Source organism: Ctenopharyngodon idella, chromosome 13 (genome assembly GCF_019924925.1).
Source record: "Ctenopharyngodon idella isolate HZGC_01 chromosome 13, HZGC01, whole genome shotgun sequence".
Classification (NCBI taxonomy): domain Eukaryota; kingdom Metazoa; phylum Chordata; class Actinopteri; order Cypriniformes; family Xenocyprididae; genus Ctenopharyngodon; species Ctenopharyngodon idella.
The window spans coordinates 35599410-35627396 of NC_067232.1; the positions used below are offsets into that span (position 1 = coordinate 35599410).

Here is a 27987-nt window from a genome sequence, read left to right on the forward strand (position 1 = left end):
GCTGTTTGTCAAGTTCAGTTTATTAAAAAATATAAATATTTTTCCCCATATACGATATCCATATTTATCACCAGTGTTGGGGGTAACGCATTACAAGTAACTTGAGTTACGTAATCTGATTACTTTTTCAATTTACAAAATATCTAAGTTACTTTTTCAAATAAGTAATGCAAGTTATTTTTTTTCCACATTTGTTGACTGACAGCTCTCCTGTCCCCATGTTGAGAGAAAAAGTGCAGGTGTTGTGTGTACTGTGTGAACATGATGGGTATTGTAGTTCTAGAATAAATGTGAACATGCATTTACTCATCTCACTTGCACAAAAAAAATTAAGTTTCTCAAAATTAAAACTAAAATGCAATCTCAGAATTTTATGCAATTAACTATATTAAATTAAACATATACTTTAATCTCACTTTAACCAATTTCTTTGCTGCTGACCTTCAGTGATTCAATTCAACTATACTAATTAACAAAAATTACTTCAGATTTAGAAGTAAGCGTGTTGAACTTCCTTCTGTATCCTATTCTTTTTTTAATCCAGAATGGCAGCACAGCTGGAAGGTTTGTTTGAACTGCGCCCTCTACTGTGCAGGCATAAATATGCATTTTCTTCAGCCTTCATTTAGCTTTCGGTGTGAAAGGGCCTTAACATTTGCCAAAAATGTTTTTTTTTTGCTGTTGTTGCTATTAAAAAACAAGCAAGCCTAGCCCAGGTGAGAAAAAGTAGCACAATATTGTAATGCATTACTTTTGAAAGTAACTTTCCCCAACACTGTTTATCACGATATTCATTTACCATTAATGGGGAAGGAAATGCTTTCCATATATTTGTTAGAGCTTGAGAATGAATGTAAACGTGAACTTATTCACAATTAATCTCCACAGAGTAAGCTACCTTTTAATTTAGGGCCGCATGAAGTCCATTTTATTTTTGACAAAATTCTGTGTTTTTCATATTTTGGGGGGATTCTGTGTTTTATGATGTAATACAAATTTTTATAAACTTCTATAAACAATTTAATCAAGCTTTTAAAATGCAATCAAATGAAAATATAGCAATTAATTTACAACAAAACATTTTTTTTTTTTTTTCAAATAAGATGCTACACAGTAGAACTATACATTTAAACCATGGATGAAAAAATAACTTGGTTGTTTATTATTCCTTAGAAATAATAATTATGACTTTGAGAAGTGCATTTTAGTATAAAGTAGTGATACATTTCTGTCATAATTTCTTCAAGTTAAACTGGACTTTTATTTTGACGGTTTGTCGTGAAGATCTTTCGGGTTTAGTTTCAGACTCAGTTTCAGTGTGTATTTGGAGGTAGTTTTTCTCAAAGGAAACGATGAAAAACTTGTGAAGTGACTCTCAAAGCAGCCCTGGAGATAAAGTTCATGTCCTCATAGTGAGAAGGCAGACACTGAAAACATCGTGAGTGTCACATGTGTGTTAGTTTGTGTATCGGAGGAAACCGTGCCGTTCATTTACATAGAGACACGCAGAAATCACTTATTAGCGACATGCACTGACTGGCTGTTCTCGTGTTTATTTCTGCTGTGTGATAGACTGTTAGATTAATCCATAAAGAGTAAAAATATCCAGAGCTTATCATCTGTATCAACGTAAATTTAACCGCGACCGCGATTTATCTAATAGAATTGACTGTTAATGAAATATAGGCCTTTCAATTAACATATTTACTTTAAAACATCAAATAGTAGAAATGTAACATTAATTATATGTATGAATTAATAAACACTTGTATCTTTATACAAATACAGTGATCAATAAATTGTTCATTGTTAGTTCATGATTCACTGTGCATTAAAGAGTTAGTTTACACAAAAATGAAAATTCTGTCATTAATTACTCACCCTCATGTCGTTCCAAACCCGCAACACCTTTGTTCATCTTCGGAACACAAATTAAGATATTTTTGATGAAATCTGAGACGTTTTTTTATCTCCTACGCAGTCGACGCAGTGCAGCACTTCCATGTTTACATCCGAACGGCGGCTCGGTATTGGCCGACACTGTTCATGTGAGCAGCATGACGCATGCGTGTGATGATGACGCAGGAGCTGGCCAATACGGAGTCGGCGCTCTGCAATGTGTCTTCAATGTAAAACTGCATAGGAGAATGACAGGGTAGAGAGGAAATTGTTGAATAAAGTCATTTTTGTTTTGTTTTTGCGCACAAAAAGTGTTCTCGTCACTTCATAACATTAAGGTTGAACCACCGTAGTCACGTCGACTGTTTTAACAATGTCTTTACTACTTCTCTAGACCCTGAATGTGGCAATTTCATTGCTTTCTATGGGAGATTAAAAAGAAAAAAACCTTATGGATCTCATCAAAAATATCTTAATTTGTGTCCTGAAGATGAGCGAAAGTCTTACGGGTGTGAAACGACATGAAGGTGAGTACTTAATGACAGAAATTTAATTTTTGGGTGAATTAACCCTTTAATGTTTATTGAACCATAATGTAACTGCTTTTCATACTGTTAGTGTAATCGTTCTCTCTCTCTCTAAGAAAAAAAGTAAAGGGACAAATAATTCAAAGTTCCCACACATAGGTATGTCTAATTTGATTCCAAAATTACCCCTTTAACTGCTAGTTGATCACACTAGTTGTTATTTATTTATTTTATTACAGTCTTAACTTAGTGGCAGAGTTTAGGCAGCTGACTCTAAGAAAAAAGGCTTAAACTTTTTGAAGTTGAACGTTAGTTTTGAAAACTTACTGCTGACCTTTTTTTTTCTTTTCTCACTTCTTTCTGTTACTTCCCTAAACGCTTTATTAATGAAGTGTGAAAGCCAACAGACACATCTGCAGGATGCTGCATTAATGCAACAGAAAGTACAGAAAGAGTCAGCCCCCAGATCTCTCTATCCAACCAGTTCTGCTGTAACTTTAATACGTTTTTTTTTTTTTTTATCAGAGATCTATGACAGATAGTGACTTGAGGAGTTTAATGTGTGATGATAAAAGAGGCTCATGGGTATGTCCTTACATTAGCTCAGAGAAGGGCTGTTAGTTACTCAGGAGGGTGCATGCTAATTCACCTCAGATAAATTTAATGCCACCCTGGGGGGAGTTTCTAAAACACTATTCATACTTCAGCAACAAGAAATTAAATAATATAATGCTTAAAACCATGCACGCCTCACTTTCACCTCTAAGTGTCTGCTTGAATTATGGCTTTTATTCATTAATAAAAATATGCAGTCAACTAAACTGAGATTTTTATAGTTTCATGGGTCTGCATTAGGTTTTAACAATGAAATATTTTCCCATTAGACTAACGCAAACTAACGCAAAATAGTTCCAGTAGCAAATATAAATTTTTATTTTATTATTTTGTCCTCTAAATACATTGTGTATTTGAACTTAAATTCTGATTGAATGAGCCACATTCAAAGTCATTGTAAAATGCTGATAAACACACGTTAGCATATGTTATATTAATAAGTTACATAAGCAGCCTACAGCTAATGAAGTATAATTCATATATTTATTGACTAATTATCTTGCATAAAGTGTTTAGTGAACATTGGAGTGTGAGGGGTGTTCTTGGACAACAATTTTTGTGTCCAAGTATTAGTCTACTTTTTTGATCGTTTTTTTTTTTTTTGATCGATTTAAGCCATTAGACATCCTCAAACCCACTTATATTATTAAATAACACAAATAAACACCATAATTTCAGTACTGTAAAATGTTTTAATAATATCATTCTTTCAGCATCACTCTTATAAAGTCATTGAACAATGAGATTTTCAAAATAATGCGGTTTATAGTACAATGGAAACTGCTTGTCAGCTGGATGCCACTAATTCAGTCTATAGTGGAGACTGGGACACATGGACACCTTTGAGAACAGGAGTGCAAATAGGGAGCTTTTTGCTTAAGTAATGAGTGTTTAAAAAGTCAAAGTTGAATATATCATATGAATTATCTGAGTCCCAACATTCATTTCAGATAGGAACTCATGGCACTCGAGGATGACCTCTCACTGTTGTTTTCACATGCCAGTTACATTCTAGTGTATGCAGAATTGTGCATCCAACTCCAAAACTTGCAAATAGCAAGAAATAAATAAAAGATAGCAAGCTCTGTCTGGATGTTGAGTAGAGTTGCAGGTGGGCACAGAAGGCCGAATGCACGAGCAGTAGTCATTGTAGCATGTGTGTTATCAGATGTGCCTTCCAAAGGAGTTTATCCTTTAATGATTAATTATACCCCATATGGAGCTCAACATGAGGGGATGGCCGTCTCAGCAGTTACTGCTGTTTCGGCATGGCAAAGTCCCAGGCAGTATCCTGGGCGCACTTCCACATGGCGCGCACCAGCCGGGTGAAACCCATATCCTTGGGCTTCTCCAGCCCACGCATCAGCCGCTGTTTCATGATGGCAATAAACTCCTTATTACTCAGCTCCCCATTTCCTAAAAAAGAGTGAATGAAATAGAGTGTGAGAGAGAAATATGATGGGTAATTATCACCATCAGTGGCACCCAACACCATACGCTTATCAACCATCAGCAGAATTTAAAGTACTGATTCAGCGGGTCCGGTGTAATTGTACTTGTACTTGTGAAAATGCTTCCATACCACAATATGATACCGTACAACTCATTTACAACATTTGTTGCATAAATACCACCCCACAAAGAAACACAGACAGATCCAGATTGGAGATATTTCATGATTAAAGACAAACAAAAACAAAAATACATCCAGAAATAAAAATAAAAATGAGTTAGCAAAACCTAAAGGTAACACTTTAGTATAGGGAACACATACAAACTATTAACTATGACTTTTCCCTCAATAAACTCCTAATTTACTGCTTATTAATAGTTAGTAAGGTAGTTGTTAAGTTTAGGTATTGGGTAGGATTAAGAATGTATATGAATAAGGTCATGCAGAATAAGGCATTAATATGTGCTTAATAAGTACTAATGAATAGTCAATATTCTAGTAAAATGCATGCTAATAAGCAACTAGTTAAAAGACCCTAAAATAAAGTGTTACCAACCTAAAACTATAAATATGTGGTAAAATATCAATGAAAACTCAAAATTAAACAGAAGTTATTTAAGTTTAGGCTCCAATTCTCAGTATTAACTAGTTGCTTATTAGCATGCATATTACTAGGATATTGGCTGTTTATTAGTACTTATAAAGCACATATTAATGCCATATTCTGCATGACCATATTCATATTCTACCCAATAGTTAATAGTTAATAGTTATAGTGAGAATTGGACCCTAATGTGACCAAGTTTTTGTATTCTGACAGTGTCAAGACTGACTTTAGACTATCGGTATATTCCGTAATATAACAAAACAAAAAACTAAGTAAAAACACAAAAGAAAAATCAAACACAAAACAAAAGCAAAACAAAAACACAACAAACTAAAACACAAAACAAAAAGAAAACACAAAACAAAAAGCAAAACACAACAAACAAAACAAAATCAAACACAAAACAAAAACAAAACACAACAAAACAAAGCACAAATACAAACAAGATGAAAGCACAAAACCGAACACAAAACAAAAGCAAAACACAAAAACAAACAAAACGAAAACTCAAAACAAAAGCAAAAGCACAAAACAAAGTCAAACACAAAACATAAAACAAGCAAAAAACAAAATAGCCAAAACAAAAGCAAACAAAAACAAAACAAACAAACAAAATGAAAGCACAAAACAAAATCAAACATAAAACAAAAGCAAGCACAAAACAAAATCAAACACAACACATAAAAAAAGCCAAAACAAAACAAAAGCAACAAAAACAAAATGAAAGCACAAAACAAAATCAAACAAAACAAAAGCAAAACATAAAAAACTATATAAAACCAAACACAAAAAAACAAACAGGGTTGCCAGGTCTCCACAACAAAATTAGCCCAATAGGTTGGAGCGACCTTTAACCCGCTGGGGGAAAAAAAAATCAACCCACAGCAACAATTTAAAAGGACTTGGCTACACAAAACGCCCAATTTGATAAGAAGTGGTCATTTGACAAGATACAAACAAAAATAACTATTTATGAAAAATTAAAACTAACTGAAACTGACAATCAAAACACGGTGATATCATATGATGACTGATATGATTGTTATATTTAAAACATTAAAGACTAAATAATGCATTTTGTTTCTATAATGCTGAGGTGATTAAACAGTGTGATGTTACTACTAGCATTTTGTAGTATATCAGTATCAGCCAGTACCTAAAAGTAGGTATCAGTACCTGTCCTCAGTCTCAAGAAATGATATAGCTGCAATTCAAAGATGAGTCTGATAAACACACAAACTCACCATCACAGTCGAACAGCGCAAACACCACATCACACACATGGTCAGACAGCTCTACCTTGGCCACAGTGCGGGCGACCTGCTTCATGGTGGCTGTAGAGAGAGAGAGAGAGAGAGAGAGAGAGAACGAGAAGAGTACAGTGATGAATGAGGAGAGAACCGGAGCTTTTACCAACAGTGCGTCTGAGCTTGATTACTGGGTATTGGGTGGTGTCTTGGTGGGCTAGATCAATACTGGACTCTACATTCATTCCCTGCTGAGGACATCTCACCAAATAAGAAAAGAGAAAGATGGATTTAAACAGAAGAGGAGGGTGAACTGACTACAGGATAAAGCTGAAGTCTTGTAGATAGAGGTGTGTAGTCTGTTCACCCCTAAATAATGTCATTTAGAGAGAGTTTTTTTTTTTTTTTTTTTGCGGGAGGATCAGGTTGCATTGCATTTGTCATTATTTACTCACATCATAATATGATAATTACTAAGACTGTCAAGAATTACTATTAACGCACATAATTAAATAAAAAATACTCCACCCTCCAAAGTCGGCAAATATGAATCTAGCAAAATGACTGACAGACAGCATGTCTTATCCAACCCTTTTTTTTTTTTTTTGCTGTTGACAGTATAGTGCTGTCACTGAGACAGGACTGATATCTCACGACACCCATTTCAGTGATATCTGTCAGGAAGTAGGGACATTTTAGCTCCTTTCCAAAACCTGACCTGCCTTCATAAGCAGCATTTTAAGGCATCATAAGCTGTTTCCATCCACCTATTTTTATGCGCATTTTGGGATATTGTATAAAAAAATGTGCATAAATTCTAAAAATGCATATAAAAAAAATGTACGCACTCAATTGAGGCGGATGCATTTTTTATCCACTAAGAAGACATGCGCATAAACTACGAGAGAAACACATTTACCGAATAAATCCCTCAATGCGCAACAAAAAACTCATGTGACTGACTCATCAGTGGATGTGACTGGATAACTGGACTAACCAGCGGATCATTTATCACACAGCATCTCAAATGTTGGATTACTTGTTTTGAAATGCCTCAGCCAAAGTCTGTCATCAGAATGATTTGGTTTAAATCCCTCCCCGAAGCAATTTATAAACACCAGCATCCGAACGCAAGATAACGAGACAGCCCCCTACTCCTCTGTCCTGCATAGTTTAGTTTCTACCTGCTTTAACACACCTGCATGTGATTTTTGCCTGTTGAAGGCTTCTGGATTAGTCAATTAATCAATCAGACAACCTACTATTATGAACAATTCTGTCCATAATTATGAAATGTGTTGTTTTGCACATCCCTAGTAGTTAGGGTGACCATATTTCTCATGGTGGAAAATGGGACGGGTGAGCAAGGGGTGGGCAATATGACCATTTTATTTGTAATATGAGAAATTTTATTTCACGATAATTATTGTTATATAAAAAAAGAAATTTACAAACAATACGACAAATACAATAGAGATACAAATTAAATAAACTTGTTTTTTAGATACAGTAGGTTTATTTTACCATGTATGCATTTTTTTTCCTAACATATTTTGTTGTTTGATTAACATTAATGACAAACAAATATTTAATTAGGCTACTGTCTCTGACTGAATTCATGGATGTAATATGCTGACACATATCCGGTTTTCACTCACCTGTTTACGTCCACTTAAGCCATAACCGACTGTATCTACATGAGATACTCCACACGATGGACATTTTGGCAACTATGTGTGCATTTGACCATTCAGGCGCAATGAGAACTGATTGCGCGCTGTCTGAGAGAACTGGATCGTGTGCAAGGAAAGAGAGAGAGCGCACACCAGAGAGTGCTTCTGGTGTGTGTCATTCACAAGCGGCAACCTCCCCCAGTTTCTCTTGAAGCCAATACGGAAGTGACTTAAACTGCAATTCATCGACTGGCCGCTAGGGACAGGCTCCAGAAGAGAGCAGAATCTCATTGCCCTCCGTGTTAAAATGCCCAACTTTACAGCAGAAAAAAAAACAGGCTTACAGCCTGGTGCAAATTGTGGTTTTGGTCTATACAGCTAATTTTGCCCTTCATGACAACTCTGAGGGGGGTGAATTTTTTTATAACTCATCCGTTTAAATTATATTAAGCCTTAAAGTTCTGCATAATTAAGGGCGTGGTGACAGGTAGATTGCCGCTGCTGTCTATGAGCTGTCATGTTACCTCAGCTAATTCCAGCTGCTGAATTTGGCATCTCTGCCGTGTTTGTGCTTTTTTCTGGATTATTTTATACAATTATAAAATAATATGGCTTGCTGTGCGGTTATATGGTCGAGACAGATGTGCGTCTGTGTACATGTGCACACATGCGAAAGATAAACAGAACACTTTGTTGGATCGTCTTGGCATTGGCTAAAAGGTTTGCTCGTGAGATTTACTATGACAATGGCTGGAGAATATGCCTCTCAAGACACCACAAAAACTCTGACAGCACTGCTTGGATATTATAACTAAAACTGCTGCACTATTTTGAAAAATTATACTTTATAATTTGTTTCCTAGAGTCTAATGCAGGGCTATTCAAGTAATTTCATTCGAGGGCCAGGGGGGTTGGAGGTTTCTTATTGGTAAGAATTATTTTATCTACAATTAATATAGGCTTAAATGAAAATATTCTGACAGTGAGACTTGGTAACCACAGGTAAAACCATACATGGCGACTCACTACTACCACTGTCAAATGATATTATATTATGATATGTTATATAGGCCTATAAAAAACGGCTAAATGCAGGTAAAAACTATACACACCTTAACAAAGAAATGAATTATATATTCCCCTACCCACCTAATAAATGTATTGCAATATAAATGGCTACAACATGGATTCAATATAAATATTCCACATTTCCACAATCCATGGTAAATTACTACAGTTCATTCATGGTAAATGTTTGTAAGTGTGGTGATTTTGGGATTTAAAAGTCTTCTATCTTCATTCATGGCACGTTTCTCCTGTTTTCCTCGTTGGGAATGTTGAGGCTGTTTCATCCGATTTAAAACTAGTTTAATCATCAAGTGTTTTGTGGTTTGTAACCGAGAGGTGTGTGTCGAAATTGAAACGTTTCTTACTGGATGTCGCAACTCTGTTTAATAATGGTGATCGGGAATAAACTCCTTTAAGCTTTCTTTCTGTTATCCACTGGGCCATGCTGCGTAGTTCAAAGTAAACTAGTGAAACACATGAAAACAGCGCTATTTGTTCTGTATTTGTTGTTACTGACCGAGAAAAAACTTCAAATGATTCAGTGACAACACCTCGGTGTAGTCTTGGGTAGGATTAGTAGTGTGGGTGTCCACGGGCCGCCAGCTGAATAACCCTGGTCTAATGTATACGATCAGATCATTCAGAAGAAATGTGATGCAAACAATGGACAATATATCAATATTTCATGGATTTAATGCTTTTGTGGACAAAAAGTGCTGTTGTTTGTTTTTCAATGAAAGCTCATGGACATTTTACCCAAGTGCGACAAATTGGATTCATCTCGCAATCCCTATTTCACTACAAAGGTATGAAGTCCCGTTTTGATTTTGCATGTTGTCATTTGCACACCCGACACAAATTACAATTACTGGTGCTGGAGCATCTATATTGTTAAACAGCCACCGTAGATTGACAGTAAGCTTTTAGAACTTTCAAATGATATAACTTATCTTTATTAATATTTTAGATAGTGTCTAAGATAGATAGATAGCTTCTTTAGCCTGCTAACATGATCACGTCGTGCTAGGAGGGCGTGGTTTCAGCAACTAGGCACCTCAGTTCCAATCATGTCCCGCCTCTTTGCCCATTTTCAGTTATCCGGGAGATGGCAACGGCCGCTTTTTCGCTTCAAAAATGCTCTTCAGAAATCTACGGGTGACGTCACGGACACTACGTCCATTTTATGGACGTCTACGTCTATGGTCATTCAGCATGATTCCACCTATCCTGCCTTCACTAACGTTAAGTTAATTACGAATATTACGAAGATAACGAATTGTGACTGGATGGTAATTTTGTTCTATGAGGAATTTAACTAGGCTGTTCTTGCGTGACAGAACAGTACAACTACTACTCGTTCTATCAGTCATAACAAAATTTTAGGAAAGATGAAATACGGGACAAAACATGATTTTTTTTTTCTTAATAAGTTGGGTCACTAAAAATAGACCTGAAATACGGGACTGTCCCGGGAAAAACGGGATGTCTGGTCACCCTACTAGTAGTGGAAGAGTGAGAAAATGGCCTGTTGGGAACATAAGAAAAGGTCATTAGTGGACCCAGGACCAGAAAGTGTGAGGGAGAAACTAGACAAGCCAAAAGGCATCCATCACAGTCAGTCTGACAGTGGCCGGCCTACCAGACACAGCCTTGAGATCAAAATACAAAAGAGAAAAGAGCAATTCTGAAGATGACAAGCTGATAAAAATCCTCTTTTGTCTTCATAAGGATCAGTGATTCAGAGTATCTGAGAGTCAGGGACTAGAGATCAGAGAAATGAAAGAGAGGTTATCGAGAGACAGAGTATCATTCTGCACGAGAGGAATCAATCCTGAGATAAGGACTGTGAGGAAGTGTGCGGGTGTACAGAGGGAAGTGGCACATGTGAAGAGCAGACACAGGTGCCACTGCAGTACTGGATGTTTGCTAAAGTCAGTATTAGTGGTCAGATGACACATTCATTCGTGCATATATATTTTTTTAATGACCTCATCATATATATATATATATATATATATATTTTAGGACAGTAGAAGTAGTGACAGGAAGTGACAGGAACCCTGGCTTCAACCTATGTTTTTTCTTATTTGACAAGCTGCTTTACTCTGAAATATGTTACGTGGTGTCAACTTCGGAAGCAACTATCAGTAGCAACTTCTGCTTCATGCCAACATTAATGGTGTTTGCTACTCTAAGGCCAGCATTCTCTTCTCATACTTAAAGAAAAAAAAAGATTTTAAATTAAAATTTTGTCAGATAGAAATTTAAAGTGATAAAATGGAATTTGCAACAGATCTTTTCATCGATATTGTGACGTACAGCCAAGTGTAACATTATCAAAAAAAGATATGTGGGCGTTACACTCAAAAAATAAATGGAAAAGACTTGAAACACAGCACAAGCCATGTAAACAAGTGCATTTTTCTAGTGCTTTCTAGAGATTTTCAGGTGCCTTTTCTTTTTTTGGAGCTTGACGGACATCACCTACATTGTAAAGAACAGACCTGTCTGCAGATTCTTTAGAAAATCTTTTTTGTGTGTGTGTGTGTCTGTGTGTTCCACATGAAAAAAAAAGGGTTTTGGAACAACATGAGGATGAGAAAATGTCTAATCGCCAATGGTAGGGATGCACTGATACAACTTTTTCCAGAACGAGGCCGATACCCATACTTTCATTTTTTTGTACTCGCCGATACCGATGCCTATATTTTCACTGCATTTTACATTTTTAAATATATTAGTTAGAGAAACCAAAAGAATATGAATCACATTCGTTTATTTAAATTGTTTAGCAAATATGTATTTTCTTCAGTTATTTTCATTCTTAATTATTCATGTTCAAATGTATTATACAAGCTACTATTACTTTCGCTGTTCATTCTATTGCTCTATCATATTTTATCTTTCATCTAATAGCACAGCGCATATTTATATATAATAAACCAATATACTGGTACACATGCGTTGTATTTCTTGTTTACGTTCTCTTAAGTCATAACCAACTGTTTACTAGGATACTCACAAAGACAGGCATTTTACATAATTTTGTGTGAATCTGTCAGTTCATGCGCAAGAGACCGTGAAAGAGAATTCAATGCAGTATTCAAACGCAGTCTGAGAGGCAGCTTTCTGTGCGCACTTCGGATGTTTGCACACAATAAACAGTTCAAATTTTTACTTACACACAAGATTTTGTTTTAATCCAAATGACGCATTTGTGCTGAGTGAACGATCAGCAATTATGAGCATGCACCAGAACGCTAACGTTAGTAAAATGTGCCTCGTTTTACCTTCTTTGCTCTTGCCATATCCGACAGAACTACAAACTTTCCAGCGATGTCTGTGAAAAAAAGGGATGAGCTCGACAAGCTTGCATGTCTGTGCTGCTGCACGCTCAATACGCTCCGCGTGTTTCACTTATCAGCTCGCGCACAGCAGCTATATAGGTGCAAATATTTAATTGGCTTAACATTCTATTAATTCGATACATTTACTTCATAGACGTCCTTCTCTGATATATCCATTCTGCTCTGTTTGCTCTGTTGTCGGTGTTTCTTTGTCACAAGCACTATACTGTACATGCTGTGTGTTATTGGTTGTTGGTATTGGAGCATTTTAATGAGGAAGAGTATGAGTACACAAGTGCAGTATCAGCTCGATACCAATACTAGTATCAGTGAATCACTAGCCATTGGTATCAGTAATTTCAACTCAGACTTCGATATTTGACTTTTAACCCAAAACATGCTAGCAACCACCTAACAACATCTTATCATCATGGCAGGTAGTATTATCATGAATAGAAATCAAATACAGTGTAAAGAACCAGACAGTGAGTGCAGTTTAATGGAAAGGACAACTAATGATACTTTAGAGACTTTTTGCATTGCCTGAAAATGTCTAGGCAATGTGTGCATTTGAAGAGTCAGTGAGAAAGAGGATTATTAAAGTACTGCTGGGAAGAGCACCAGCTGCAGTGAAATGGGACGCATCTGGCTGAGCAGCTCTGCTAATGGTGGGAGTGAGCGAGGGGGAGGAGACCAGGATGAGGTGTTGCAATATGGAAATCACACATGGGAATTTTTGCATTGCAAAGTTAGTCTTGTAGTAAACTCCAACTGATTAATTTACACGCAAAACTGGAAATCTCAAGCTGCATTCGATTGCTTGACTGCAACACTTCAGTCAACTTCTGTTCGCTTCCAAACTAAAGGATTACAAGGAATTGGTTGAGGGATCAAGAATTTGTGAGTACATGTTTGTACCTTTATCTATAGAAGCGCCCGCCATGTGGTAGAAACTCAGTGCAGTGTCGACATCATTGACGTTCTTCAGGAAGGTAAAGAAGTTCTCCACTTCCTCAAACGTGATGCCCTGTGTGTGAGAGAAATTAGAGTATGCCAAAATGATTCCCATGACTAAAGCAATTCATTACATTGAATTCTTTTATGACAAATCTGGTCATACAGCTCAGTTAATAAAGACCGTTGAGAGAGTGAATTGAAAGTGTAATGACATTAGCTCTCTCAGATAGAGCTGGAAAAAAACATGCTGTTTGCAATGAGCACAGAGCCTGTAAATATAGTTTTAATAACCTCTTAACAAGAGGATAAAATTACAGATCGAGAGCATTTGAGAGACACATAAACATAAAACAGCTCTACAGAGACCTTCATACTCCAGCGGAGTGCTCTCATGCTAATGTACGTATGATGAAACAACAAACATACTGCGAAACATTTCAGTGAGTATGAGACATTAAAACTCTGCATACCAATGCATTTACCAAGTATTTAGCTCTGATCTAAAAAATCAGGCTATGGGGGTTAATTATATCAAATTATCCATGTGACTGCGTTGATCCATTTACCTCTGTGACCATCTAAAGACAGTGATTAACAAGAAAAATTCAAACTTAAAGCTTGATGAGCGAACACAAGCAGAAGCTCAACCTGAATAACGCAAAAGAACAAACCTCTCTCAGAAGCTCAAACATGCTGCGTAACCAATGACGTTCATTCTTGTGCGTTACGCAGCACGTTTAAGCTTCTGGAAGAGGTCTGATGTGCGTTATTCAGGTTTGGTTGAGCTTCTGCTTATGTTCGCTGATCAATGTTTACATGTGAATAAAAGCCTAAATTAAATCTGTTCATCATAACAAGCGATCGATTCTCTTTAGAAAATTTGAACTAAACAGCTCGATTCATATGGATTAGTTTGAAGCGTCAAAGTGGTAGTTGCAAAGGCAAAATTTCAATTTTGGGGTGAATTAACCCTTTAACACTGACATAAAAAAATAAAAACGGCACTACTGACCCCTGATGCAAATTAATTTCAAATAATGAGGAATCAAACTTTCCTTTAAGTGGTGTGACTACTATTTAAAAAAAAAAACATTACTAAAACATACTATAAAAACATTTTAACTTTCAAATTACGGAAGCTTGTTTCTCCACGAAATAAAAAAAAGGTAATTGCGACTTTTTAATCTTACAATTCTGAGAAAATTATAAACTCGCAATTGAAAGAAATAAAGTCTGAAATATGGCATAAAAAGTCACAGTTACCTTTTTTAATGGTGAGTTTATAACTCACAATTTAGACTTTATTTCTCGTAATATTGGGTGATATAAACCCACAACTGCGAGAAAAAAAGTCAGCTGCCATACCAAACTCTCAAAGTCCAGACAAGAGTGTTTTTAAGGGGGCATTGAACGGTTGGACAGAAAAGGAATGGAACAGCATACAGGGGTCTGGAAGCATGTTTTTAAATGTTACTTTAATTAGACAAGTTATTTTTAACTTTACACGCATCACCATGGAAGGACGTTCAAAAAAACATCACAAAGGATGACATAATGCCCGAACACGTCTGTCTGAATGTGTTTGGCTGTAGTGGTTGTGCTTTAAACTGGATGAATATAAAAATGTCAATTTTTCAGAGAATTGTTCTTTGAAAGAGATTCATACTTTTCTTCAGCAAGAATGCATTAAATTGATAAAAAATGACAGTAAAGACTTTACATTGAAAATATACTTTCATTAAAAAAACCTGAAACTTTCCAGTTTCCTCCAAAATACTGTATTAAGCAGCACAATAATAAGATAATAATAAGACATTTTATTAGTATATCAGAATGATTTCTGAAGGACCATGTGACAACTGAAGACTGGAGTAACACAGAAATAAATTACATTTTAATATATATTCAAATAGAAAAAAGCTATTTTAAATTGTTGTAATATTTTTCAAAATGACAGTTTTTACTGTATTTTTGATCAAATAATTTCCAAATTTTTAATTGGCTGTAATTTTGTTGATTTTTTCTTCTCTCAGCAGGGACAGAGAAATGACATCATACCAGGTTAGGAAGTGTTTTCACTTTAAAAAGAGAACAGGAAAAAGAGAAAATGGCAGAACACAGGCTCTCAGCCACACTGATAGTTGGAGGAGAGAGTGAGGACTCTGTGCTCTTCTTACAGTGACGGTTCACAAACACACACACACTTTTTCAGACTGGCGGCTCGCCCACCTGAGCATCCTTGAACATTCTTTTGAGGCTCTTCTGCATCAGTTTGAGTTTGCGGGACTGAACTCCACTGTAGGCCAGCAGCATCCCTCCAAACTGCTTCTCTGTGATCCTGCCGTCCACCGGATCATTCCTCTCAAACTACACACACACAAAGAGGGAATGCTGAGTAATGGCCTCAGAAGTTAATCTTGTGTTCAGCTGGTCAATATAATTTACAATTCATGTTCGACTGAATGCTTAAGCGTGGGCACAGCTGTGCCAGGTCACAAAGACTTGGAGGATTAAAAGTAGCTGACAGCAAAAGTTGAACGACTCTCTCTGGTTGGAATGCATTAGGGTTTGACCATTAGATTCATTTAAATAAAAGCTCTGCCACTATCTACTCAACCACGAATGTGCCAGGTTTGAAACATAAACTGACATTGAAAGCCAGGGTGGAAAACTATTATCAGTGAATAATGCTGTAACTTCAGTGAATGTAAATCAGCAGTGGAAACACATTTGTTTCCTTATTTCACTTGAACAGCTAGCGCACCACAGAAAAATAAAGATTAGAGCACGAATCTGAGAGCTGAGTACTGGAGAGAACATGCTGCTACTCATTAGACACTCATTAGAAAACATTAGAAATATAACTCTCCAACACTGGATCAGCTCCCATTACAACACACATAAATGAAAGAACAACTTCTCAAGAATTGGAGATGCTTCCTCTGCATTAGATACACCTAAAAGTGAATAAATGATAACAGAATTTTAAATTTGGGGGTAAAATATTTCTTTAAAAGGGACACAGTTCTGGTCGAAAGACTTTTCACTTCATTATTAGTGATTGTCAGAACTGTGTGACAGAAATGACTCATCTCTGCTGTCTGTAATCTTAGATTTAGATGCTCAGTCCACTGAGGTAAGACTGTCCTGTGGGTGGGAGCTGTTAACATAGAAGGTGGGAGAGATTGAAGAATATCTGACAGAACAGAGAGCTGCAGCCTCAGCACATCTCAAAGACCAGATAACGAGAGAGAGAGAGAGTGAGTGAGTGAGTGAGTGAGTGAGTGTGTGTGTGTGTGTGTGTGTGTGTGTGTGTGTGTGTGTGTGTGTGTGTGTATAAGAGAGAGACAGAGAGAGATCTAAAGGTGTCTGTGACAGAGGCTGCCCAAAGCACTGACACTCTGTCAGACCCTAAGGAGGTTACATCACATCTAGTGTCAATCACACCACACTGCTGCCAACTGCTCTCAGGCCCTTACTAGCTGGGTTTCCATCCAAAGGTTAAGTGAATCTTTTCAAAGTTTGCAAAAAAACAAACAAAAAAAACCAAACAAATGTGAATTAGGCGCATTTCCATCAAGTGGATGGCGGTGGTATTGGTAACCTAGTAACCAACAGTAAATAAAACACCATCAGCTGATTAGTCGTGGGTTTAATGTTCGCTACGTCAGAATTTATTTTCAGCAAATAAGTTTCTATCTCCCATTTTTAGCATTAACTCTTTTTCGCACAAGTTAAAAACCACCCCAGGCAAGCGTAAAAACTTTTATACGAATTAAGGGATTTTTTTTTTTTTTTTTTTTTTTTTTTAATTTCCTGTTTCCATCACTCGTTTCTGATGTGATACTTCAAAATGCACATAAAAACAGGGTGATGAAAACATAGCTACTGACTCTTACATTACCAGTCATATTTCTTTCTTTCTTTTTTTTTTTTTTTTTTTAACCAACCAAGTTGTTTTGGACATGTACCATGGTAGTACTATAGTTTACTCTAAAGTACCTCCAAAAGTGGTTGACCAGGTTTTTCTAATGACCGATATCTAAAGAGCAGGGTGGCAGAAGACTCATATACTGAAAATATGTTCTTATATATGTTAAATCAATTTAGTTGTAAATGAGATCAAATTTTATTTTATTTTTTTTATCTAGACCCTTTTACCACTACCTCTGGGTATTTTGTGAGTGTTGTTTTCTTTTCTTTTTTTTTTCTTTATTTGCTTTCTTTCTTTCCCATCCCATAACACTAAATTAGGATTAATGCCTCCTTACTTCCAGGACAGCTCACAATATTTTGAGTGGAATGAGGTTGTAATAGTAAATTATGCATGAGTCTGAGGCTTCCACTGGTGACATTGGCTGACAACTTTCAAACTCAATTTATTTTCCTGTCATCTCTCATATGTAATCTGCACTTCACCATCTTCCTCGACTTCTGTGCCGTACCTCGAGTTTAAGCACATCATGCTGTAATTTCCTCTGGAACTCCAAGAAACTGCCGATGGTGAGCTTGCCCTTCAGGTCAGCCCCGAAAAAGTAGGTGGTGAGAGCTGAACTGCAGCCTCCTGTTTTCAGAGTGTTTCCTGTGGTGGAGCGATCTCTGTGTCTCATGCCCATACTGGTCTGAGAACGAATGATACTCTGAACCTGAAAAAATAATAATTCATGTGAATAATTAATTACATTTATAGAGTATAAATGTAAGGGAGGAGAAGGAGGAGGGGCAAAAATGAGGAGGTGGAAAAGAAAGAGGAGGGGGAAAAGGAGAAGGATGTGGAAGAGGAGAAGGGCAAGGAGGAGGAGGAGAAAAAGGAGAAAGAGGAGGAGAAGAAAAGGAGGGGGATGAGAAAAAAGAAGGAGGTGGTGAAAAAGGACAAGGAGAAGCATAAAGGAGAAGAAGGACAAGGAGGAAAAGGGGGAGGAAGAGTAGGAGGAGAAGAAAAAAGGAGAAAGAGGAGGGGGTGAGAGAGAAGGAGAAGGGACAAGAGGGAGGTGGAGGAGGGGCAAGAATGTGTAAGAGGAGGGGGAAAGAATAAGGAGGGAGAGGAGGAAGAGAAAGACAAGGAGCAAAAGAAGGAGAAGGAGAAAAATGAGGAGGTGGAAAAGAAGGAGGAGGGGGAAAAGGAGGAGGAGGGGAAAAGAGAAGGATTTGGAGAAGAAGGACAAGGAGGATAAGAAAAAGGAAGAGGAGGAGAAAATGAAGAAGGAGGTAGAGAAGGGCAAGGAGGAGGAGGAGGAGAAAAGGAGAAGGAGGATGATGAGGAAAAAAGGAGGAGGAGGATGAGAAAAGAGCAAGAGAAAGAAAAATGAGGTGGAAAATGAGGAGGAGGGGAAAAGGAGAATGATGTGGAGAAGAAGGACAAGGAGGAGAAGAATAAAAAGGAGGAGGAGGAGAAAAAAGAAGGAGGTGGAGAAGAAGAACAAGGAGGAGAAAAAAATGAGGAGAAGAACAAGGAGGAGGAGGAGAAGGAAGGAAGAGGAGTAGACAGAGGATGGGAATGATTAGAAGGAGAAGTAGATGGAAGGAGAAAAAGATAAAAAGGAGGAAAAGGGGAGAATGAGCACAAGGATATAAAGAAGAAGCTCCTCATGCTCCTCCTTTAACCCTTATTCTTCTACTACTTGTCCTTTTTCTTCTTTTCCTCCACATGCTCCAGAAAGATAAGTAGAAGAAGAATGAGGAGTAAGATAAGGAGAAGGATGATGAGGACAGATAAAGAATGTCTTTCTTTCTTTTTCTACATATCATTCACTGATGAACATTGAACTCCAAAGAAAACTGAAGAAAGACAAGAGCACTGGGAGGAATTCAAGGACTCTTTTCAGGGTGATGGTGTAAATGTCCAGGTGTCCAGGGACTGATGGAGGTATAGAAGGAACTAGGACACTGTCTAGGACATCAAGGGTATTTAGCTCCTGAGGTTCTCTGGGAATAAGGGCAGTGTGTTGTTTAGCAGTGATGTATTTGTGAGGTTCTGGGACAGCAACTAAACATAAGCATCAATACATCAACAAATGACAGCATAAACACTGCTGTTTAAATCAATCATTCCAAGAGGGCTGAATGCTCCTAAAGATCAAGCATTTTTAGACTGATATATTCCCTTAATTTAGTGTAAGTGTTGCATACTAAAAGACTGTAATTGATGTTATGAAAGGTAGAAAAATTTGTTCCCTAAAAATGATTAGCTCTAACCTGGATGATCTGTGACGACACAGACCTGTGACTGCGCAAATTATTGGTAACATTTAAATAGCCTACACAGGGGCAGTCATGGCCTAATGGTTAGGGAGTCAGCCTGGTAACCTGAAGGTTGCAAGTTCAAGTCTCAATACCGGCAGGAAATGTCTGTGAAGCCCTTGAGCAAGAGCAAGATTACTGGAGGTCCCCATCCATAGATAAGAGCATTAAAGGTGCAATATGTAAAATGTTCTGTCCGCCAGAGGTCGCTAGAGGTCGCCTATTCAAAACAAAGGCGTAGTTTGATGACGCCAAGTTTGAGCACAGAATCTTGGGACATGTGGTCTTCACCTCACAGCCGGTGGAAAATAGGACTCGGGCAGAAATCATGTTCATGGATGCGATTATTAAAGTTATTGTAGTATGAAGCAGAGCAGGACCGAGTGTTGTGGGAGCTAAACGAGGCCGCTGGAGCGATTGTGCAACACGCCGCACGAGCAGCGGAACTTTTATTATGCCACAGTTGCCGGCGCTGCTTCCGCTTTTCCGGTCATGAGTATGAGGTAACACAGCTCTGTTTATCATATTAGATACATTTGAGTGTGTTGAAAATGATGTTATAACGTTACTCTGTGCGTTCGCTCGACGGCTGATATGAGACACTTGTTGCACACTGCAGTAAGCTAGATCGATGTTAGAATATCATATTAAATGCTGGATGGCTTGTGTTGATAAATGGCATGCAATTCATTTTAAAACGTATTGTATGATGGAGAAAATTCTGTATTACTGTTACTAAAAATAAAGCTGCATCTGATTATGCTATGTTAGCTACTTGACAAAATAGTTTTCTCTGAGGCATGGTAAAGCATGGTACTCGCAAAAAAATAAATAAATAAATAAATAAATAAATCAAGAAAATTAGATTTAAACAATAAGACTAAACATGTTGAGCTATATAACAATAATTAGTTTTCTGTGTATAAATATATCAAAACACTTGTTCCCTTGTCTATTAAAACATGTAATATATTAAAGCGTCTTTGGTGTTTCCATGGTTTCTACAAAATAAAACTGGAAACCGAGGATAACGCGGGTATGACGCAATTGACAGGCGACTCCTCACACGTCCCGGAGTCTTGGTTAAAATTGCAATTTTCTCATGATTTACAAATAGTTGGAAACATTTGGGATATTGTAAGTACTTAAGTGAACAAAATATATAACACTGGCCTAGTGGTTTTTGGATATTTTACTGCAAAATTCTTACATATTGCACCTTTAAATATATTCCCTGTGATGTGGCTAGTGTATTTGTTCAGTTGAGCATGTACAGTGTGTTTACCAACGGGTACTGCATGTACTCAGAATACTTTGGGAAAGAGAAAGACCTGCTACTACCAGGTGAATGACTCAGAGTGACTGCAAATGAAAGGCAAATGTAGCCTGAGGAGCAAACGAAAACAAAACAAACAGCTGAAAACTGCAACCAAAATACACAAACGGCCTCTACACTGTCAGAAAAATATGTGCAAAAAAACCTTTAGGGGTATAACAGCTTGTCACTGAGGTAGTACTCTTAAAGGGACATATTTGTACCTTATCTACCTCTAAAAGGTACATATTTGATATTACATATTACATATATGTTAAGGTACTACTATGAACATTTAGGGTAAAAAGGTACAAAGATGTAGCTGTTGAGACAAGCTGTTGTACCCATTTTTTTTTTTTCTGAGAGTGTACTAATGCATGTTTCTTTAAATGTGTTCAATGTAGGTTTTGGCTACATTGATACTGTCAGTCCAAATCCAATTATTTGTGTATCCGATGGGAATCTGATCTAAATGATTGACTGTCGACACTGTGTATCGCAACTGGAGGGGGTTTTCAATACAGATGTCATATTACAACTGGATAATAGCCACTGGACGCTTGGCTACTACGTCTTATGAGGCAGCGGCAGAAGCATGAGAGACTGGCATGCGTGAATTTATTCCCTGCTGCTTTCTCCACAGGTCTCAAAACACAAAGAGGTGTGTAGACCAGGCAAACTAGCAGTATATTGTAATTTCCACTCTACATGCAACCTTGTTTCTGCAACGACTTTTAGAATGCTTCCTACAACAACGTCTGACAAGTTTATGTGGCGTGAGAAAGTGACATAGTGGTCAGACTGAAACAGATTTCCAGAAATGTGATTCAAATAGGATTTCAAAGCACATATGAATGAAGCTTGACAGATTTGTAAAAATCACACTGTTCACACTTGCTTAATATGATCAGATTCCAATAGGATATGCACAAAAATTGGATTTGGACTGATAGTCTGAACAAGTCTTTTGGGTTCACCTACTTGCTCAAACTCCTCAAGGTCGACCTCTCCGTCTCCATTCAAGTCAAACATCTTGAAGGCGATTTCAAAGTTCCTCTGAGGAGCTGCAAAGGGATGAAACAGAGGATTTGCAACCCAAAAGGTATGACACCATGTAATTTCATGTACACATAATGGCTATTTCTGCATTTCTTAAAGGTTAAAAATATAATTATCAATCATTTTTCCAATTAACACTAAAAAATAAAGTATTAAAGTAAGGGTGCTTCGATCGTTATTGGCCGAAAACAGCTTTATATAGTTTGAAATCGGTAATCGACCCCAAAAATCCTGATCAGATCACCCTTATAATTAAGTAATTTTGACCAAAATATTTTAAATGATTTCCACTCACATCAGGTGAAGATTTCAGTCATATCAGTGGTCTAATAAAAGCTGTTTAATCCTACATAAGGATAGTCGATCAATGACCAACCAAACCCCCTATTACTGGACACTTCTAGTTGCAGAGTGAACAACTTGGTGACAAATACGCGTGTGAATACTTCTATAATTACATCAGTAAATGAAAACTTTTGCTTAAATGTGTAAAGATGCATACTCTCCAATAGGTGTCAGTATTAAGTCCAAAAACACTGTTGTATTGGTTAGGCCTAGTACACACTAGATGATGTTCAAATCTTAACAGTTTTAACTGTTTTTAACATAATCCTACGAAGCACACACTTTCGAATGCACACGATTCGGCCAGACCGCTGGACCACATACCTGCCGATTTCACAGTGGCAATTCCACAGACACGAGATCTCACAGAAACTCACGTGATCAAACGTGACTTGAGAAGAAAAACAAATATGGAGGACTCACTTGTTTCATCCGCTGCAATTTGGGCACATGCCTTTTCCTTGTCGGCCCTGTTGTGATAGTTCTTGCACGAAACATTATAAAGGCACTCATACTGTTGCCATAGTTGTTAAAGTCAATCTTCTTTCTCAATACTCCACTTTAGTGACATGTTTGTGGCTGCCATGTTTCAGCTATAAAAGCACGTAACATCCGGTTGGTGAAGCTTACTCGCTCTCATTGACTATTGCGGGTATGCCATCCCAACATGTTTGATATTTGGGATCGGGGAGGGTCCGACTCGATCAGGAGCAGTAAAATAATCTTAATGACAAGCTTTGAAACGGGCTACACAAAATGGACTTAAAACCTTCAAGTGTGTGGCCAGCATTAGCAAAAAAGAGAACACAAACACACTCAGACACTTACTGGAGAGGACGGTCGTGAGGAAGATGTAGTCAGAGAAAGAGATGAGTCCACACTCCCCCAGTGTGTAGAAAATGCTGTCCTCATCTGCAAACTTCTCTCTGTCCTGAGAGATCTTCTGTAGGTGCCCACAGAGAAACAGAGTTGAGAGAGTCAGCAATGCTTCAGTGGAGCACCATATAGCGCATTTGAGTCCTGTTTAAGAACTGAGCTCCACAGAGTCTGAACAGAGCAGCGGAGAACAAGAGCATGCTGACACTGACACTGTACAGTACAATCATGCAAGTGATGCAGATTCATACAAGACACAAGCAAAAGAGAAAACAACATGTAAAGATTGTTAAAGCAGACATTTCATAAGTGTCACTTATAGAACACCACATAGGCTGTTTCAAAACCAAGTGAGCTGCCTACCTAGACTGCATTTTTTGGCATGGGCAAACAGGTGGTTGCCATCATAGATGTCTCTCAATGTTTAAATCAAGTGGATTGCCAACCTAAACAACAATTTTAAGCATCATATGTGCGGCCAAATGTTTGACTCAGGTGGGTTTCCTACCTAAACAGCATGTTTGGTTTTCATAGATGCATTTGACTATTTGAATCAAGGGGTTATCTTCATTTTCATAATCATATGTGTGTTCAAATCAACTGATTTGACTATCTAAACAGCAGTTTTTAACATCATATGTGCATACCTAACAGCATGTGCCTATGAGGCTCAAAAATGTTGTCTAGGTAATCAGCTCACTACGTTCTGATATGCGTCTATATTGAACAACAACACAGTAAATCGCTGATTTGGCTTCACAAATAGCAAGATCACACTGTATTTGCCATTACTACAGTAAACTGGTTCACATTTTATGAGCATGAGCGAAGGTGACTCCACAGTGGTGTGAACACAGTTTTCTACCTGTTTTTGGCATAGAAAGACACAGAAAAATGTACTCATCAGGACCCTCAAGTGTGAAAGTATGCACAAATACTGTACACATACACAAATAGCATGCCAGAGCTCAGCTTCTGCTGATTCATTGTGTTACCTCTGTCTGGGATGGTTCCCATCAGTGTGTAGAGGGGAAGAGAGAATGGATTAAAACAACCTGACCATTGCGCAGACAATCAGGCCCACCACACACCATATGTGTACAGACACACCATTACATACATCCAATTCCAGGCCTTTTCACTTCATGCTAACACACATTTATGCAGCGTCCCATACATACTTCCCAGTCAACATACACTCTTCCTCTGTGGCAACATGATAAAAGCTGATAACACATGAAACATGCCTCCATATTCACTGAAGCATCAGTATTAGAAACAGAAAATTATATTTCCCTCTGAAACTCTTATTAGCGGTGTTCGCTAATGCTAGCATTGCTACTGGTATTACTTATTACTTAAACCCCTTACCCTAATTATTGCATGTCTTTTAAATACCATTTCTGAATCATCAGTTTCAACATTCTGCAAACATTTGTCAAATATTTTTATATAATGATGCTGTACTAGTTTTACATCTCTCGTATGCTCTTTCTCACCACATAATATAATAATTTCATCTTCATTTAATGTTGAAATCACATGACCAACCAAACACTACCCCCTTTATTGTAATAAATAAATATTAATTTTGATATATTTTAAATGATATCCACTCACATCAAGTGAATATTCCAGTCATATCATTGACCTAATAAAAGCTGTTTAATCCTACATAAGGGTGGTCCATCCTCATGGTGGCTGCCATGTTGAAATCACATGACTACACACCAAATACTACACACTTTATTTTCTTGACTGCCGTATTATTGGATGCTTCTTGAATAAACTACTGGGTGACGAACACATCTGTAAATAAGTTAATTTTACCTGGTGGGTGATACAAACAGCTGAAAAGATTCCAAAGACTTAAAGGGTTAGTTCACCCAAAAATGAAAATAATGTCATTAATTACTCACCCTCATGCCGTTCCACACCCGTAAGACCTTCGTTAATCTTCGGAACACAAATTAAGATATTTTTGTTGAAATCCGATGGCTCAGTGAGGCCTGCATAGCCAGTAATGACATTTCCTCTCTCAAGATCCATTAATGTACTAAAAACATATTTAAATCAGTTCATGTGAGTACAGTGGTTCAATATTAATATTATAAAGCGACGAGAATATTTTTGGTGTGCCAAAAAAACAAAATAATGACTTACAGTTGCAAGAAAAAGTATGTGAACCACTTGCAGAATCTGTGAAAATGTTAATAATTTTAACAAAATAAGGGTGATAATACAAAATGCATGTTATTTTTTATTTAGTACTGTCCTAAGTAAGATATTTTACATAAAAGATGTTTACATATAATCCACAAGACAAAAAAAAACAGCTAAATTTATTAAAATAACCCCATTCATAAGTATGTGAACCATTTAATACTGTGTGTGGTTACCTGGATGATCTACGACTGTTTTTTTTGTTTTGAGATGGTTGTTCATGAGTCCCTTGTTTGTCCTGAGGACAACTGAGGGACTCAAACACAACTTTTAAAAAAGGTTCAAACATTCACTGATGCTCCAGAAAAAAACATGATGCATGATAGATGGGGGGTGAAAACATTTGGAATTTGAAGATCAAGGTAAATTGTATTTAATTTAATTTGTCTTCCGTTGCTTCCGAAGGGCAGTACTAAATGAAAAAAAAAATGATATTCAAGCGAAATAAGAAAAATTTGGACCTCTTCATCCTGTTCAGAAGTTTTCACCCCCCCGACTCTTAATGCATCGTGTTTCCTTCTGAAGCATCAGTGAATGTTTGAACCTTTTTTAAAAGTTGTGTTTGAGTCCCTCAGTTGTCCTCCGTGTGAAAAGACGGATCTCAAAATCATTCAGTCACTGCTGGAAAGGGTTCAAATATGCAAAAGATGGTGGAAAACTGAAGAATTTTTGCGACCTGGAGATTTTTTCTGAAGAAAAGAGCTCAGTTTAACTGCTCAGGACAAACAAGGGACTCATGAACAACCATCACACAACAAAAAAAAACAGTCGTAGATCATCCAGGTAACCACACACAGTATTAAGAATCAATGGTTCACAAACTTTTGAACTGGGTCATTTTAATAAATACAGCAATTTTTTTTGTCTTATGGATTATATGTAAACATCTTTTATGTAAAATATCTTACTCAGGACAGTACTAAATAAAAAAATAACATGCATTTTGTATGATTTCTCTTATTTTGTTAAAATTTTGCACATTTTCACAGATTCTGCAAGTGGTTCACATACTTTTTCTTGCAGCTGTATATAGTGATGGCCGATTTCAAAACACTGCTTCATTAAGCTTCGGAGCGTTATGAATCTTTTGTGTCGAATCATGATTTGGATCACGTGTCAAACCGCCAAACTGCTGAAATCATGTGACTTTGGCGCTCCGAACCGCTGATTTGACACAAAAGATTCATAACGCTTCGAAGCTTCCTGAAGCAGTGTTTTGAAATCGGCCATCACTATTTAAGTTGTTATTTTGTTTTTTTGGCACACCAAAAATATTCTCGTTGCTTTATATTATTTATATTGAACCACTGTACTCGCATGAACTGATTTAAATATGTTTTTAGTACATTAATGGATCTTGAGAGAGGAAATGTCATTGCTGGCTATGCAGGCCTCACTGAGCCATCGGATTTCAACAGAAATATCTTAATTTGCGTTCCGAAGATGAACGAAGGTCTTACGGGTGTGGAACGGCATGAAGGTGAGTAATAAATAGCATTACTTTTAATTTTTGGGTGAACTAACCCTTTAATGGCCGTAAGTTAATTAATAAGTTAATGAAAACGAACGGGCGAATTCGGACACTGAGTGTATCTTCTGCCGAGATGCAAGAACTTATTCAGCGCGATGCTCACAGTGCATAGGTATTCTGCAGCAGCTAGCTTTTCAGTGTCAATATACTCTTTATTGAGGTGAATTATGGAATTGAATGGCTGCACTCTTATTTCAGACATAGTCCCAGAACACCCTAGCAATTGCAAAGCAATGCCATAGCAACCACCTAGAACACCCTAGCAACTGCATAGCAACACCATAGCAACCATATTGTTTTAATAACATATACAATGTAGCATAAGTGTTTGCTTTGCTGCAGTATTCTCAGTGTGAATTTTACCACATGGAGGGTCAAGTGTGTGCATTGGGGACAAGGTTATTTTTGTGCCGGCTCTGAAACTGGTCGGAGTGGGAATACGCTCGAGCAGCTAGCAGGTGTGGCGGTTGAAGCTGACAAAAGCAAATGCGTGTGTGTGTGTAGGAGGGATAATAAGCTCCGGGCTCACTGTGTCCCTGCTGTCACCTTCAGAGACACTCAAGAGACGCAGTCTTACCCAACGTTAGTAGTACATGTGTCAAATACACTGGCACTTCAGTACCAATTTTGACATTAAAAAGAAAATGTAACTATAACAGCCTTTTTAGCATCTGAAATGCCATGTACCAACTCAATTTGGTAACCACGAACTGAATGTTATCAACATATGATAATTTATATAATTATGATTTTTAATTTTTTAAAAATTTGATCAATTTGTGTTCAATAACATATTCATTTTTACTGTGATATTGAAAATCTGTATCAAACATGGTGAAATTTCATTGGAATTTCACTGGAAATTGAAATCTGAATCTGAAATTCTGTGGTATCATAACACTATGAAAGGGTGCTCAGCAGGCCGTGTGTTTACACCACGCTTAACTCTTTGTGCGGAGATGCGATGAGCATGGAAAACAAGGAAAGCCTGTGAGGTGAACCTTC

The 27987-nt window shown here is 37.3% G+C and overlaps 1 protein-coding gene across 2 annotated transcripts in view; it reads right to left on the reverse strand.

Annotated features, from left to right (window-relative positions):
• Positions 1–3713: 3713 nt before the first annotated feature.
• micu1 (mitochondrial calcium uptake 1) overlaps positions 3714–27987 on the reverse strand; it is a 97057-nt gene continuing 72783 nt past the window's right edge. For both annotated transcript variants that reach the window (XM_051917696.1, XM_051917694.1), the window contains 7 exons: positions 23181–23295; positions 21930–22012; positions 17839–18039; positions 15623–15760; positions 13355–13463; positions 6346–6435; positions 3714–4457 (listed from right to left, as the gene is read on the reverse strand). In XM_051917696.1, coding sequence (XP_051773656.1) covers positions 4294–4457; positions 6346–6435; positions 13355–13463; positions 15623–15760; positions 17839–18039; positions 21930–22012; positions 23181–23295 — 900 coding nt within the window. In that variant the 3' untranslated portion in view covers positions 3714–4293. The remainder of the gene's footprint in view (positions 4458–6345; positions 6436–13354; positions 13464–15622; positions 15761–17838; positions 18040–21929; positions 22013–23180; positions 23296–27987) is intronic.